This window comes from Colossoma macropomum, unplaced genomic scaffold, assembly GCF_904425465.1.
Source record: "Colossoma macropomum unplaced genomic scaffold, Colossoma_macropomum, whole genome shotgun sequence".
Lineage (NCBI taxonomy): Eukaryota > Metazoa > Chordata > Actinopteri > Characiformes > Serrasalmidae > Colossoma > Colossoma macropomum.
The window spans coordinates 3,858,345-3,875,062 of NW_023494798.1; the positions used below are offsets into that span (position 1 = coordinate 3,858,345).

Here is a 16,718-nt window from a genome sequence, read left to right on the forward strand (position 1 = left end):
TTTTGCGCAAACTCAACGTTGTACTCGGAGCTGACGAAATGTAGTTGTTTGCAGTTTCAGTATCAAATCCTCACTGCGCACGCTGAACTCAGAATAAGGCCCATGACTGCTTTCTCTAGTAGACAACTCAGTACATCAGAGACACACAAATACAAAAGTGTTGTTAATCATTGCGGTTACAGTTCAAGACATAACCACGCCTCCTGAGTCTGAGCTCACACCCACAGGGAATCATAACAAGGTGGCTATTTAAGGCAGTCATCCTCGCCTTCAGAGGGCTGAGAACTACCGAGCAGACCATGCAGCTGATTTCAAGTCTGATGACGTTTATACAAATACTGGGGATATTTGAACTCAGTCCAGCATCTTGTAAAGCTGACCTGGTCAACTGCAGGCTGTGGGCTGAGCCTCAGATGCCTGGTCTTTTTAAGACTGGAGATTTTATAATTGGAGGGGCTTTTTCTATTCATTTCGACACAAGTGCAGACCAAAAAACCTACACTAGACAGCCACTCCAGCTACAGTGCTCTGGGAGGTCTGTCTGTGAGGGTGAACAGTTGCAGTGAGCACTAGAGAGAAATTATGCTAATCGAATTGTCACTTGTTTGCAGTCATGTGCTAGTTAATGACTTAGTGACATCTAAAATTATTTGGTAAAATGTATACTTGTACTGCATTGTTGGATCATGTTTACACACACAAACATACTTATTTATGTATGATGTAATGTTTCTAAACAGCATGATTTTCAGTGAGCTGCAGTTCGCTCGTGCCATGGAGTTCGCCATCCACGAGATCAACAACAGAACAGATCTCCTGCCGGGAATCACGTTAGGATACCAGATACACGACTCGTGCGGTGCAGTGCCGATGGCTGTTAAAGTTGCATTTCAATTTGCAAACGGCATGGAACCATTTTACAATGATACTGATTCCTGTTCAAAATCTGCAGCCGCTACTGTTCCTGCTCTCGTGGGAGATTCTTTTTCCACCTCTTCCATTAGCATGACAAGAATGTTGGGTCTTTTTGGAATTCCACAGGTGATTGTATGTTGCCTGAAATTGTGCAATATCATAAATCTAGTTTGCTATCATGTGTGTTTAGTAATAAATGATGAAGAAATATAACCAAAAATAAATAAGAGCAAAACTCCTTTCAGGTGTCTCAAATAACGCTTCTTTTCTTCTTTTCTATACTGAGTTACAGGTGAGTCACTACGCAACCTGCGCATGTCTGAGCGATAAGCGTCAGTATCCTGCCTTCTTCAGGACCGTGCCTAGTGACCATCACCAAGCGGCCGCACTAGCAAAAATCGTCAAGCATTTTGGCTGGACATGGATTGGGGCAGTGCGCAGCGACTCAGACTATGGAAATAATGGAATGGCGGCGTTTCTAAAGGCTGCGCAGGAGGAGGGCATCTGTGTGGAGTACTCCGAGTCCTACTACAGAACAGATCCGCGCAGTAAACTGGAGAGAGTGGCAAACGTCATCCGCAGATCAACAGCCCGGGTAATAGTAGCGTTCCTTGCCTCAGGCGAAATGAGGTTTCTTCTGGAGGAACTGACAAGACAGCCGCCGCCTCCTCTTCAGTGGATCGGCACTGAAGGGTGGATCTTAGATCCAGAACTTCTGCGCTTTAACATGTGCGCTGGGGCGATAGGATTTGGGGTCCCCCGCTCAGAGATTCCAGGTCTTCGTGAGTTTCTTCTGGATCTCTCTCCAGCACAAGCACTGAAATCGCCCCTGCTAACGGAGTTTTGGGAGAGCTCGTTCAGCTGTAGCCTGAAAGGCTCCTCAGAGGGCGCGCGGGAATGTGACGGCAGCGAGGACATTCGCGCGCTGCAGAACCCATACACAGATACATCGGAGCTTCGCGCGACTATCCTGGTGTATAAAGCTACGTATGCCATAGCGCATGCCATCCACGGTGTTATCTGTAATGACACTCAGTGTGACAAGAGCGCTAAATTCGCACCATGGCAGGTATAAAATTGCTTTGAATAAAACAGCCCCTGGCTTGCATTATAATCTGAATACGCATGATTACATTATATATATATATATATATATATATATATATATATATATATATATATATATATATATATATATATATATATATATACTGGCTAAATTAATATACTGTAGCAAGTACAGTATTTCATATTTTTTTCATTGCGGTGGCAATCGTCATAAGAAATATTTTACATATTTATATACATTTCAATTTTCAATAAAATAAAATTTTAATAGAAAAAAGCAAGCAATGAAACTTCGCCTTCTCTTAAAACACTTCAGCGTCTGTGAAGCTACTGTAGAGACATGCAAATGTCCATGCACATCACTAGCAAAAATCACAAAGAAGAATTATCAAAAATGATTTTTTCAGCTTTTTCATAATTTTAACATTGTGAAATATTATTTGTCACAACGAGTTTAGAATAGCCCACATATTTACTTTCAACCAACCACAATGCCAATATTAATTCAGAATTAGTTCGTGTATTTAGTAATGCATTCAGAAATTGATCACAGTTGAATATCACAATTACGTTCAGAGTCTTTCGCATTACATGTGCAATTACAGATACTCGATCAGCTCAAGAGAGTGAACTTCACTACAAAGAATGGTTTTCAGGTCTCGTTTGATTCCAGTGGAGATCCTGTGGCCGTCTACGATCTCATAAACTGGCAGGTTAAGAAAGATGGTGGTTTGGATTTTGTGGCTGTGGGTCACTATGACTCATCCAGACCAAGAGGCCAGGAGTTCAGTATGAGCAGAGCGATCAGCTGGATGGGGGGACAGACCGAGGTACAGTACGGTCTTCCTGCAGTCTTTAACTATACACTGTATATCCTGATATGTTAGCAGAACTCAAGTAATTTATCAGTTGAAATCATTAGTTTGAACTATATAGGATTAGTGTTGCCTTTTTTTTTGTGGTAAATATTTTCAGATAATAGAAGATGTTTACTCACTTTATTTACAGTAACTGCAATTTAAATTGACATAAATCATTACTGACATATTTTGTGGTACTATTGAATACTATTAGCTTAAAGAAAAACATGAAATGACTGGACACAATGACTAGAAAAATAAATCACATTAATTCTCTGCCTTACTGTAAACATTTGGCTAATGATGGCATTACATGAATGCTGGCATCAAAAAACTCTGGAATACTTTTCCTATAACAAAAAAAAATAAATAAATAAATAATGTAAATAAATACCTCACAGCCAAATTATTTAGATTCATGAACTACAATACAAAATGCCAGAAAATTATTATAAATACCTTTGAAATGCATTCAAAAAAATCACATGAAGATGACATGTATTAACTTCAAGTTAACATTTTTTGATGAGGCCTGATGAAATGCTTGCCAAAAAAAAAAATAAAAAATAAAAATAAGTGAAACTAGCAAACCACGTAAATGTCTAATATATCATCATATATAAAATTCATTCAAATATTATTCAGGTGTCAGTGAATCCATCATGTACAGTTATTTTTTTACTTAAAACACCAGATATTTCTTTATTTAAAGTTTCATTAAAGTTTCAAATTTCACAAACTTTAAAAAAAAATGTAAACATTCAGTATGTGTACTTTATTTTAATTGTTGATAATATTTTATATTCTTTACTCAATTCAATTAATGTTTGAGTGAAGGGGGTAGTGGTATATAGGGTAATATTATTTGAATAACACATTACAAATGCATTAGAAAGGCTTATTTTACATATGCCTTACATTCTTCAAATTTCCACCCTTGTCCTAACCCTAACCCCAACCTTAACGTCAACAGAAAACCTAACTCTCTCTCTGTTCCTAAAACTAAACTTGGCACTAATGCTAACACTAGTATTATTGAGAATCAAGAAACTTTCAGAAATAGTTTATTAATGAATTAAACTTCTGTACATCATTCATTTGGGGATTCCCAAATAAAGATAGCCATCCGCTAGTGGATGGGAATCAGTCTTGACTAAACTAGGGATTAAAACAAACATTACATCCATATGTGCTTATTTTTATACTGTACAAAAATGTTGACAACAATATGTGTACTTTGTTATAACTTTTGCATGTTTTGTATTTTCTTCATTTTTTCCAAGCATTACATTTCAACACTGGGGTACAATGTGAAAAAGGGTTTGTTAGTTCAACATAAAAAAATACTGCATGTGGTAACATTCAACTCAACAAGTTGTTTTCAACTTAAAAAAAAAAATACTTTAAAGAACTGTTCATTTAAAGAATTTACATAGTTTGAATAAAATTAGTCACATTGCTTGTTGACACAAAGAAATGTTTTAGGTTGAACTGACAAATGACTTTTTACTTTGTAGAATAAGAGAACATTCATCTATGCATTGCATTGTAACTTTCTGACTTTTTCCATTAACAATGAACGATTTGTCTAATGTCTTTCAGGTGCCAAGGTCTGTGTGCAGTGAGAGCTGTCCTCCAGGAACCAGGAAGGTTGTGCAGAAAGGAAAACCAGTCTGCTGCTATGACTGTATACCATGTGCAGAAGGAGAGATCAGTAACAAGACAGGTTGGGTATCACAATACAGTGGGAAATTTCACTGTGGACAATCATAGTTTAGTTTATTCACTTCCTTGTGGTTCTTTCTAAAATAAGTTTCTAAATATTCTTTTCTAATCTCTTAGATTCTTTGAACTGTGTGCGCTGCCCTTCTGAGTTCTGGCCAAACATTCAGCGAGACAGCTGCCTCCCCAAGACTGTGGAGTTCCTGTCCTGGGACGACACTCTGAGCATCATCCTGACAGTGTTCTCCATCACTGGGGCCTTCATAGCTGTATGTGTGGCTGCCATTTTCTACAAACACAGAACTTCTCCCATCGTCCGAGCCAACAACTCAGAGCTGAGCTTCCTGCTGCTCTTCTCACTGACTCTGTGTTTCCTCTGTTCGCTTACTTTCATTGGTCAGCCCTCTGATTGGTCCTGTATGCTGCGTCACACAGCGTTTGGGATCACCTTCGTCCTCTGCATCTCCTGTGTTCTGGGGAAAACAATAGTGGTGTTAATGGCCTTCAGAGCTACACTTCCAGGCAGTAATGCCATGAAATGGTTTGGGCCCCCACAACAGAGACTCAGTGTTCTTGCCTTCACTCTCATTCAGGTCCTAATTTGTGTTCTTTGGTTAATAATAGCACCACCTTTTCCTTTAAAAAATCTAAAGCACTACAAGGAAAGGATAATCCTGGAATGTGGATTAGGTTCAGCTATAGGTTTCTGGGCTGTGCTTGTTTATATAGGATTTCTGGCTCTTTTGTGTTTTATTTTAGCTTTTCTAGCACGGAAGCTGCCTGATAACTTTAATGAAGCCAAGTTCATCACATTCAGCATGCTCATATTCTGCGCAGTGTGGGTTACCTTTATCCCAGCTTATGTCAGCTCACCCGGAAAGTTCACTGTAGCTGTAGAGATATTTGCTATTCTGTCCTCAAGCTTTGGTTTGATTACTTGTATTTTTGCTCCCAAGTGTTTCATAATAATGTTTAGACCTGATCAGAATACCAAGAAACACCTTATGGGTAAAGGGACCCTCCAAGGCTCTTTGAACCCCTCACACAAATTGTAAATGAAGCACTGTGGTTCAACACATTATGTAAAATGTGCTAATTAATGATTAGCTTTATAAGTACATAGTACAACAGCTTTGTCCTTCTTTAAATTAAACTGATTTTTTTTGTTTTTTAAGTGCAAATATGTATAAGGAAGCTTTACATATGTATAGCACTAAAATGACAATTGATAGTTAATTATAGTGTCCAATTAAACTGAGTTGCTCATAAAACTTTCCAGTACTCTGTATCAATATGCAGTCCTTATGAGTGATATGAGAATGATTTGCCTTTTTTACATGCAATATTAAACAAGTAATGAAAGGCTCCTACATATTCAAGACTTGGTCCCTCTCTCTCCATCTCCCAATGTGATCCTGGACTTTGTAGCTTTTGAGGGCATTCATAACAGAACTGGCAATTTGCATTCTCCTGGCATGTGTTGAACTGTCCCATGATGTTAGCATCTGTTATAAATGACTCAGCTATGTGTGTCTCAGACTAAAGGGAGAAAAAAATGGACACACCTGAATGTCATAGTTGTTTGTTTTGTTTTTTTTTGTTTGTTTGTTTGTTTGTTTTTTTGAACATTTAATTCTAAATCCATGGGCATTAATATTTTAGCTTTGGTACACAAGAAGAACCAGCGAATGGCATTTTTACTCAAGGAAAGTGCTCTTTAATTGAACACAGCAGTAAGGCCACTAAATCACAGCAATAGCAGTTGGGAAGGCACAATGAATGTCCTACTGAACAGAGGGGGTAACCTGCAAAATACCTCTTCCCAGGCGAAACCAGCTTTCCCTAGCAGCATGAGTCTTATTTCCATTTTTGGCAAGTGCTGGCCTTGCCCTGGTGGTTCCTAGCAAGCTGATGAATGGTCTGGAGACAGTGACAGGGCTCCTTGGCATACACCACTCTGGGTGTGCTGTTCTCCTCCCACAACAACAGGCAGCTGCACACCAATTCAGTGGGCATCATAAGGTAATGTCTGATCATAAGAACAGCTGGGGTGAACCCGTTCAAGTATGCCAGCAGGACCAGAGGTGGGTGTAGCTACTAGTCATGCTGATGTTGGGCAGTGACAATGCTGAGCTGAGTGGTGAGCACCTAGTTAAAATGCTTAACAGGCCATCTCTTTGAGGGTGGAGTGGCAAGTTAGTCCAAGTCTTCTAAATGTCCTGCCGGTTATAGACCCAAGTTATGACATTGGTGAGGACAGGGCCTAGGATGTCCATGTGACCACAGCAGTCAGACACAGCAGTTTCCTTTTTTGCTGTGTACAGATCACAGCAATGCACGTTCAGCTCCATGTCCATGTGGCAGCCCAACCTGTAGAACTTCTGCCATAACCATTTCAGCATCTTGTCTACATCAAAGTGCTGCTCCATGCACAGTGTTCAGCAACATTGTCAGTCTGCGCAGCACCAGCAACTGCCAAATGCCCTTGCCCGACACTGGCCCCACCCACACACATATAGCTTCTCATCATACATCAGGAGGCTGTTCCAGCTGGTGCAAAGCACCTTACAGGGGGCCTGTACAGTGTCACACCCATCCAATCCAGTTTCTGCCCCACCTGGAGCCAACCACATGCCCAAGAGAATTCTGTGTCCTCTTCCTCGGGGCTCACAGCATCAAGTCTAGTGCCACTGGAAGCGACAGCAGCAGAACCAGTGCTCCTCTCAACTGTCTTCACTCAAAACTGTCACTCCTCAGCAGCACACAGGGAGCGGGACAGGACATAGACATTGCCAAGGAGGTGCCCAGCATGGTCTCAAATGGTGGTAAGTGGTACTCTTGCAATGCTGTGATCCAACTCATGACCTGATGCTTATGCTATTTTAATGGCCTGAGTCAGGTCAGCAAGGTCTGATAAGTGTGTAGGACCAAACCCGTAATGATTGAAATGGTGCAGCCCGAACATGATTGCCAACAGCTCTGCTCATCACACAGTAGTTGTGGCCAGGCCCTTATATGTGATAACTCTTTCAGTGTTGTCCTCTACCTATGAAAGGACAGCACCAATGCCCTTATTGCTGGAGTCTGTGTCCACAGCAAACTCACCACCCACCATAATTTTTCATTATCAATAAACCCACAAATGAAATCTCAGTAGCACAAAGCCAATGGACTGGTACGTTTTTATGGTAGGTGATACATCAGTCTGTGGGAACACCGGCAAGTACTCACTCCATCACCCATTTAACCCATCACCCGTAGTCTGAAGACCATTACTGTAAACTGCCGTAGCCTACCACGCAGCACACATGCCATCTTTTCTTGAACATCCAGAGTGAGTGTTACCTGCTGATATATGTTGAACCATGCAGAGCCAGTAAACTGATCCAAGGGATTGTCAGTGAGCAGGAGCAGATACAAGTTGGGCTTTGTGACAGTGTCATGCTGCCAATAATCCGCACAGAAATGCCAGCCATTATCCTTTTTCTACGCTAGCACCACTCTTGGACTACTCAATGGCTCTATGACTCCTGCCACTGCCACCTCTTTATTTTCTGCTCTGTGTCCTTTTTCTTAGCCAATGGAAGCTGATTGAGGTGGAACTGAATTAGATTTGCTCTGCCAATGTTGGTGCTATGTTTCAGTAAGTCTGTCCATGTAAAGTCTTTCTCTGTAGGCATGAAGATGTCGCTGTAATGGCACAGAAGCTCCCACAGCCACTGTTTTCCCTGTTAAGCCCAGCACATTATGCTGCCATTGCTTGCACACCAGTTGCAATCTCATGCAAACCTCCTCCTTACTTGTTGCTGCTGTCCTCCATGCCTCCACCTTCCTCCATTGTTTGTTGAGCTGTCAATGGCAATAAGGAAGCATCTCATGTGCACCTCCCATGACCCATGGGGATCCATCCACTGACATTGGTGCTGTGTGTTCAGCTCTGTCCGTATCAGCAGCTTCACCTACAAAAATATGTGGTGTCCTCAACCTGCCAGTGTGTCCCGCCACTGGAGATCCATTGACCAGCTTTGGCACTGCATGTTCATCTCCTCCAGTGCTGGTGGCTTCCCCCACAGAAAATGCTACACTGCCAGAAAGCCCCTATCTCTCTGCCTCTCTAGATTCACCATTTCCCCAGCTGCTGCCAGAAAATCCAAACTGAGTATGCAAGCGTCAGGCCTAATGCACTTTAAGAGTGCAAGCTAGACCTCCCAGCCATCAGGTGCTCTGTTCTTATGAATGGGAGCATGCCTGGTTGGAGACACTGACGAACCTGTGTCAATGACAGCAGTGATCTGTTTCCCATCTATGCTGCACTCAATTCAAAGCCCACAGCGGCAGCCAACCTTCTCAGAGGTGGCATTGACACTGAAGGTTGTTCTGTCCAGGGACTATTTCCACCCTCCCAGCACACTAGTCACTAGTCATGCTATTTCCTCCTCAAACTCCTTAGTCATGTAGTACTGGGATTATTCACCTCAGTGTCTTTTCACTGAGGATGAGTTCAGCCCTCTCTGCCTCAGTGGTGGCTACTTGAATGCTAGTCAGTGTGGTGAGCTGCAAGTACTGTCTCAGTCCCTCCAGCAGAAGCTTGTTCAGTAAATGTCTCAGCACCAAGTCCTCCTGTGCCTCCTTCTCAAACACTGGATATGCCTGCCAAACCATCATGCTAAGCGCCGCCAACAGCATGCTTATCCGCTCTGCCTTTTGCCTCTGTCTGTCCAGAACCAGTATTCTGACTGACAGTGTTGCTGGCACCTAACCAAAACACTGCTGAAGAGCTGTGGTCATGCCACTAGGTTGTCATGTTGCTAAGTCAGCAGGTCCACAAGCACCTGTAGTGTTTTTCCCTCCAGTGCCAGACACAGCTGTATGGTCCTGATTGCAACCATCCAGCTGTGATGCTGAGTGACTACTTGAAGCTTTAGCAGTTGTAGCATGGTAGGAGGATGTACGCCATGTCTCGTTCTCAACGGGCTCCACTGCTGGTCCTCACCAAGTTGTCCCTTTTGCCATCTCCTCTTATGTCATCCTCTTGTGGCTGGCTAAACATCTCGCTTTTGGCTGGCTTGACCCATCCGAGAGAGTGTAGGCATAGCAACTGGTACCCTGTTTCACTAGAGTCTTTTTGCTGTCTGCCAGTGAATTCATTGAGCTGTAGGTCGATTACTTACTATTGACAAAATCTCACTTCTGACACTTCTGTAGCATCGACACAGGAGAAGAACCAGAGAATTTTGTGCTAAAGAAAAATTATGTTTTATTGATGAAAGCAGAACAGGCCACTAAATCACTGCAAGAACAACGAGGAAGGCCACCTCCAGCCATACAACATCAGATAACATATTTTGTAGTAATTGTTCTCCTCTTGTTATGAGTAATGAGAAAAGACATTGTTTCATGGGTGGCAGAAACATACTAGCAATGAGGGTGGGAGAGTAGTAAGGATAACACCTTATTTTGGATAGTAAGGGTAGCGAGAAATATTACTAACTAAATATTGTGCTGAATTGTGCTTAACTGATGAAGGACAGTTGTACGCAATCAGTATTATCTCCTCACTGCCCCCCCCCACCCCATTGCATACAAAATACCACAATTCCCACTGTGTGTCACAATAAATTATACACACACATGCAAAAGAGTTTTTCATCATTGCAAATAGTACTCAAGACATAACCACGCCTCCTGAGTCTGAGCTCACTCCCAAAGGGCATCATAACAAAGCGACTACATAAAGGCAGTCACCCTAGCCTTCAGAGTGCTGAGAACTACTGAGAATGCCATGAAGCTCACTTCAATTTTAATGATGTTTGTGACAGTGCTATGGATAACTGGGCTCAGTCCAGCCTCTTGCAAAACTGACCTGGTCAGCTGCAGACTGTGGGCTGAGCCTCAGATGCCTGTTTTTTCTATGAATGGAGATTTTATAATTGGAGGGGCTTTTTCTATTCATATCTACACGAGATCAGAGCAGAACACCTACACCAGACAACCACTCCAGCCACAGTGCTCTGGGAGGTCTGTGTATGAGTGTAGAGTGAACAATTACAGAGAGCATTACAGAGAAATTATAATAATCAAATTGCTTTTTGCAGTCATGTGCTATTTGTTGAATTAGTGATGTCAAAGAGTATTTGGTAAAACAGATTTTGTGTATTTTTATATGTAACTTATGTTTGTAAACAGTATGATTTTCAGGGTGTTGCGCTTCGCCCGTGCCATGGAGTTCACCATCCACGAAATCAACAACAGAACAGATCTCCTACCGGGAATCACGTTAGGATACCAGATACACGACTCGTGCTCTGCAGTGTCGATGGCTGTTAAAGTTGCATTTCAGTTTGCAAACGGCATGGAACCATTTTTCAGTGATACCGATTCCTGTTCTAAATCTGCCTCCGCAGCTGTTCCTGCTCTCGTGGGAGATTCTAATTCCACTCCCTCAATTAGTATGGCCAGAATACTGGGTCTTTTTGGAATTCCACAGGTGATTGTAGGAAACATCAAAGGGTGCAACCTAAAAAAATACAGTTATATCTATTTTTGTGACAAAATTATGACTTTTGTATGGCATCAATGACTTGTAAACCCATAGGCTTATTTTTGCTCAATGCAGTATGCTTCTTAAATAACACTTCTTTTTCCTTTTATTTTCGAAGTAACAGGTGAGTCACTACGCAACCTGCGCATGTCTGAGCGATAAGCGTCAGTATCCTGCTTTTCTCAGGACCGTGCCTAGTGACCATCACCAAGCGGCCGCACTAGCAAAAATGGTCAAGCATTTTGGCTGGACATGGATCGGGGCAGTGCGCAGCGACTCAGACTATGGAAATAATGGAATGGCGTCATTTCTAAAGGCTGCGCAGGAGGAGGGCATCTGTGTGGAGTACTCCGAGTCCTACTACAGAACACAACCGCGCAGTAAACTGGAGAGAGTGGCAAACGTCATCCGCAGATCAACAGCCCGGGTAATAGTAGCGTTCCTTGCCACAGGGGACATGAGGTTTCTTCTGGAGGAACTGGCAAGACAGCCGCCGCCTCCTCTTCAGTGGATCGGCACCGAAGGGTGGATCATAGATCCAGAACTTCTGCGCTTTAACATGTGCGCTGGGGCGATAGGATTTGGGATACCCCGCTCAGAGATTCCAGGTCTTCGTGAGTTTCTTCTGGATCTCTCTCCAGAACAAGCACTGAAATCGCCTCTGCTAACGGAGTTTTGGGAGAGCTCGTTCAGCTGTAGCCTAAAAGGCTCCTCAGAGGGAGCGCGAGAATGTAACGGCAGCGAGGATATCCGCGCGCTGCAAAACTCATATACAGACACGTCGCAGCTGCGCATCACTAACATGGTGTACAAAGCTACGTATGCCATAGCGCATGCCATCCACGGTGTTATCTGTAATGACACTCAGTGCGACAAGAGCGCTAAATTCACATCATGGCAGGTAAAAAACTGATACATTTGAAAACAGACCCTAGCTTGCTAATTATATTTGTTTGTGTGTGTATATTTGTGTGTGTATGTGTGTATATATTTATGATGCATGTTATCAAATTATATGTGCCACTGCAGATACTCAACCAGCTCAAGAGAGTGAACTTCACTACAAACAATGGTTTGCAAGTCACGTTTGATTCCAGTGGTGATCCTGTGGCCGTCTATGAGCTCATAAACTGGCAGGTTAAGAAGGACGGTACACTAGATTTCATCACTGTGGGCCACTATGACTCCTCCAGACCAAGAGGCCAGGAGTTCAGTATGAGCAGAGCTATCAGCTGGATGAGAGGGCAGACTGAGGTACAGTTCAACACTTCCATCACTATTTGACTGTAAGCCTGGATATTTTCACAGAATTCAAATTAATCGAGACAATCAGCATCAATTATTTCCTAAACTGACATTAAAATATTTTAAAGATTTTCATAAAGTTAGTAATATCAAAAGTTAAAAGTTACAGTACAGTTAAAAGTTAAGTACTCAAATCTTGTCTGACAACTGATTTTCTGAACTGGTACCACTGAGTAGTAAAGTTACATTAGTTTCTGTACTTTGCTATAAACACTCGGATAATGACAGTACTGCATGCACACTGGCATCAAAACACTCTTACTGGGCTGCTGCATAAATAAAAAAAACAAATCAGTACAAAACAATCAATAACAGATTTCAGATGTTAACATAATTTCATAATACACATTGAAAAAAAGAAAAATAACATAATATTAAAGGAAACAAGCAGCTTAAGCTGCTTTCTGTCAACTAATATGACATAAGATGTAAAATTCGTTCACATATCACTCAAGGGTCAGTTTATCATGTACTGTTATATTTACCTAAAACAGCAAATACAAATCTACCAAAATTTACAAATTTACCCAAATTTACAAACTCAGAAAAAAAGAAAAGAAACAATTCTCAATATGTGTACTTAATTATGATTGTTGAATATATTTCCTTGACTCAGTCGAATTGCTGATTGGGTGAAGGGTGGTAGTACATAGGGTAATATTATTTAAACAACAAACTGTTAATGCTTCAGAAAAATTTACTGTATATTTGGCCTGGATTCTTATAATTATCCTCTAAAATCACCAATCTTGTCCTAACCATAACCACAACTTTAATTTCCACAGAAAATCTCTCCTTCACTCTGGGTCTAAGACTAAACTTGGTACTAATACCTTTTAGAATCAACTGACTTTAAAAAAAAAATACTTTTGTAATAAATTAAACAAGAACATATCATCCATTGGGGGCTGTCCAAGTAAAGTTATCTCATAGCCAATGGATGGGCATTGGGCTTGACCAAACTACGTAGAATTTTTTTTCAGCATTGTGATATAGAGATTTTTTTTTTTTATATTATTATTATTATTATTATTATTATTATTTTTTTGTACAAACCATTTCATTTGTCCATTGCCTTTCAGGTGCCAAGATCTGTATGCAGTGAGAGCTGTCCTCCAGGAACCAGGAAGGCTGTGCAGAAAGGAAAGCCAGTCTGCTGCTTTGACTGCATACCATGCGCAGAAGGAGAGATAAGTAACAAGACAGGTTGGGTATCACAATACATGAGGCACTTTTGTTGGGAACAGTCATTTTTTCATGCCTTTATGTCTAATTTAAGGTTCTGAATATGCTTTTGTAATCTCACAGATTCATTGAACTGTGTGCACTGCCCTTCTGAGTTCTGGCCCAACATCAAGCAAGACAGCTGCCTCCCCAAACCTGTGGAGTTCCTGTCCTGGGACGACACTCTGAGCATCATCCTGACAGTATTCTCCATCTCTGGGGCCTTCATAGCTGTATGTGTGGCTGCCATTTTCTACAAACACAGAACTTCTCCCATCGTTCGAGCCAACAACTCAGAGCTGAGCTTCCTGCTGCTCTTCTCACTGACTCTGTGTTTCCTCTGTTCACTCACCTTCATTGGTCAGCCCTCTGAGTGGTCCTGTATGCTGCGTCACACAGCGTTTGGGATCACCTTCGTCCTCTGCATCTCCTGTGTTCTGGGGAAAACGCTAGTGGTGTTAATGGCCTTCAGAGCTACACTTCCAGGCAGTAATGCCATGAAATGGTTTGGGCCTCCACAGCAGAGACTCAGTGTTCTTTTTTTTGCTCTCATTCAGGTCCTTATTTGTGTTCTTTGGTTGACAATATCTCCTCCTCTCCCCTTCAAAAATCTGAATCACTACAAGGAAAGAATAATCCTGGAATGTGGATTAGGTTCAGCTATAGGTTTCTGGGCTGTGCTGGGTTATATAGGATTTCTGGCTCTTTTGTGTTTTATTTTGGCTTTTCTAGCACGGAAGCTGCCTGATAACTTTAATGAGGCCAAGTTCATCACATTCAGCATGCTCATATTCTGTGCAGTTTGGGTTACCTTTATCCCAGCTTATGTCAGCTCTCCTGGAAAGTTCACTGTAGCTGTAGAGATATTTGCTATTCTGTCCTCAAGCTTTGGTTTAGTTATCTGCATTTTTGCTCCCAAATGTTTCATAATCATGTTTAGGCCGGAGCAGAATACTAAAAAACACCTTATGGCCAAAGGACCCTCCAAGTCTCATTAAACCCTTGCATAAATTGTAAAAGTAGCGCAATGGTTTAGCAGCTTATATTGAATTTGCTGATTCATGATTAGGTTTATATGTACCTGCTGCAGCAAATTCATCAATACATCTTTTTAATTGAACTGCATTCCATGTTTTAATGTGAAAATATATATAAGAAATCTTTTGACAGATAACAATGAAATGGTAATAGGTCATTATGCGTAATGAGAAATTAAAATGATTTTTTCACAAATCTGCCTTTTAGCACTTTCAGATGGTACTTCAATATCAAAATGTAATTCTCATGAATATTTTGAGAATGTATTAACTTTTATGAGCAAATATTAAACAAGTAATGGGAAACTCCTTTCTAATGGAGACTAATCTCTCCTCATCACTTTAGCTGATAAAACAGAAATGGCAGTTTGTGTTGTCTTTTTTTGTAATTGAAATTGACTTAATTGTTACCATTTATTACCATTGTAATTCCTGTAGAACACTTTTATATCCCATTGGGAATCAAATGCATTTAGCATCAGTCTTGGTCACCTGTTAAACCATTACAATCCTTAACATAATAATATCAACCCCTCAAAAAAGTCAGACCACATTACAAAACCATCAGGTACCAACAGACATACTTAATGGTTTCTATGAGTTTTTTTCAGCAGGGACGTTGTGTGTGGGGCCGCTGTGGGCTAAAATATCAGTCAGTTGTGAAACTGGGGGCACATTTGAGTGGTGGGCTATGAGGGCTTAATGTGGTTTGATGACCGACTGGGGCCCAAAATTTGGAACCACATTTTTGGCCCACTGCTGGGATAACCTGCCAATATTGAGACCCACATGCACCCAGCATTTCACACTATATGCAGACAACTCACACTTAGCGCCTTTTAAATGGGCTAAGTGTGGGTTTGGCTGCAGTAGGGTCATTAGGACTATAAATGTACGTCTCTACATATGCCAACATATGTAAACGTTTCTTCAACATTTTGATGGTTAGACATGATATGTTTATCAGTCATTATCATTGAACGTTAAATTTCACACAAGTATGAACATGACCACATATACACGTTTTTCATTAGAAATCTTAATTCAGACAGAATTAATAAAACAACCAACTATCCAACCAAATCTAGGAATCCTCACCAACCTAAAAATGTAAGTTACTCAATTCAGATTCAATAAAAATCTGGATCCAAAGCTTGAAGTGTCCACAAATGTGGCTCAAAAAATTGTCCAATGCCCAGAAATTTCCAACCTTAGAGACGTTCTAACCGCACAATCCTCAAACAAACACACACACCCACAAACACTGTGGAGGACAGTGTCTGCTAATATGAAAAAGGAATAAAATAATAAACAACAAAGTAAAATAAAAATTGCAAGTATTGCAAATACATGTAAAAAAAAAAAAATAAAAAAAAATAAAAAATATATATATATATATATACATTAAAAAAAACAAATAATTGAAGTATGACATTAATGCCTTTGCATGCATTAATGATTTTATTAATATGTATTATCTTATGCTCTGGCCTCTGTTATTCTGTAGAATTGCTTTAAAAGGCCAGCATTTATTTGATTACCAGGATGATCGCCCTTTGACCTGTGTTTAAGCCATCTTTGTTTTAAAGATAAACAAGCACATTGTCTAGCTGCTCACCTCCAAGGCCTATCTGCATCCATCCTTCTTGTAATTACTTTGTGAAAGCATTGCCTGCAAGTAGACTTATCAACACTTTAATTAACTCTTTGTTTTTGTCCATATTTATTGAAAATGGTGACACCCACCAATATATTGGTGCAGTGTAACTGTAGTAGGGAAGAATATTTTATTTGTTTTTCATATTGGCAGAGTCCAATTACTGTCTCATTTTATATTCACATCTGACAACTTAAATATTTCATATTAATGAAATTAGTGATGTGGTGGACTAGACTAGACTGCAAGGGTTGGGGGGGAGGTATGAAAACACAATTATAGACAAAGGTTTTCTAATATTGTCATATTCTGTATGTACACCGATCAGGCATAAAATTATGACCAACTGAAATTACAGAATGTATTTCATCTCTTTCTCTGCATACTTT

General features: G+C 40.7%; 2 protein-coding genes across 2 annotated transcripts; both read left to right on the forward strand.

The window, feature by feature from the left end:
- Positions 1-741: 741 nt before the first annotated feature.
- Positions 742-7,434, forward strand: LOC118818455 (extracellular calcium-sensing receptor-like). Its single transcript, XM_036585716.1, has 6 exons — positions 742-876; positions 1,208-1,984; positions 2,589-2,813; positions 4,446-4,569; positions 4,686-5,573; positions 7,001-7,434. The coding sequence occupies exons 1-6, from the start codon at positions 742-744 to the stop codon at positions 7,432-7,434; spliced, it is 2,583 nt and encodes an 860-aa protein (XP_036441609.1).
- A 2,913-nt stretch (positions 7,435-10,347) lies between these two features.
- Positions 10,348-14,633, forward strand: LOC118818129 (extracellular calcium-sensing receptor-like). The gene is made up of 6 exons (XM_036585276.1): positions 10,348-10,583; positions 10,752-11,052; positions 11,231-12,007; positions 12,136-12,360; positions 13,494-13,617; positions 13,720-14,633. Exons 1-6 carry the CDS (start codon positions 10,348-10,350, stop codon positions 14,631-14,633), a joined length of 2,577 nt encoding a protein of 858 aa, XP_036441169.1.
- Positions 14,634-16,718: the final 2,085 nt, after the last annotated feature.

Coding starts and splice junctions, on each gene's coding strand:
- LOC118818455 (XM_036585716.1), top strand. CDS start 742: ATGATTTTCAGTGAGCTGCAGTTCGCTCGTGCCATGGAGTTCGCCATC. Junction 1,985..2,588: donor CTAAATTCGCACCATGGCAG/GTATAAAATTGC, acceptor GTGCAATTACAG/ATACTCGATCAGCTCAAGAG. Junction 4,570..4,685: donor AGAGATCAGTAACAAGACAG/GTTGGGTATCAC, acceptor CTAATCTCTTAG/ATTCTTTGAACTGTGTGCGC.
- LOC118818129 (XM_036585276.1), top strand. CDS start 10,348: ATGAAGCTCACTTCAATTTTAATGATGTTTGTGACAGTGCTATGGATA. Junction 11,053..11,230: donor GTCTTTTTGGAATTCCACAG/GTGATTGTAGGA, acceptor TCGAAGTAACAG/GTGAGTCACTACGCAACCTG. Junction 12,008..12,135: donor CTAAATTCACATCATGGCAG/GTAAAAAACTGA, acceptor GTGCCACTGCAG/ATACTCAACCAGCTCAAGAG.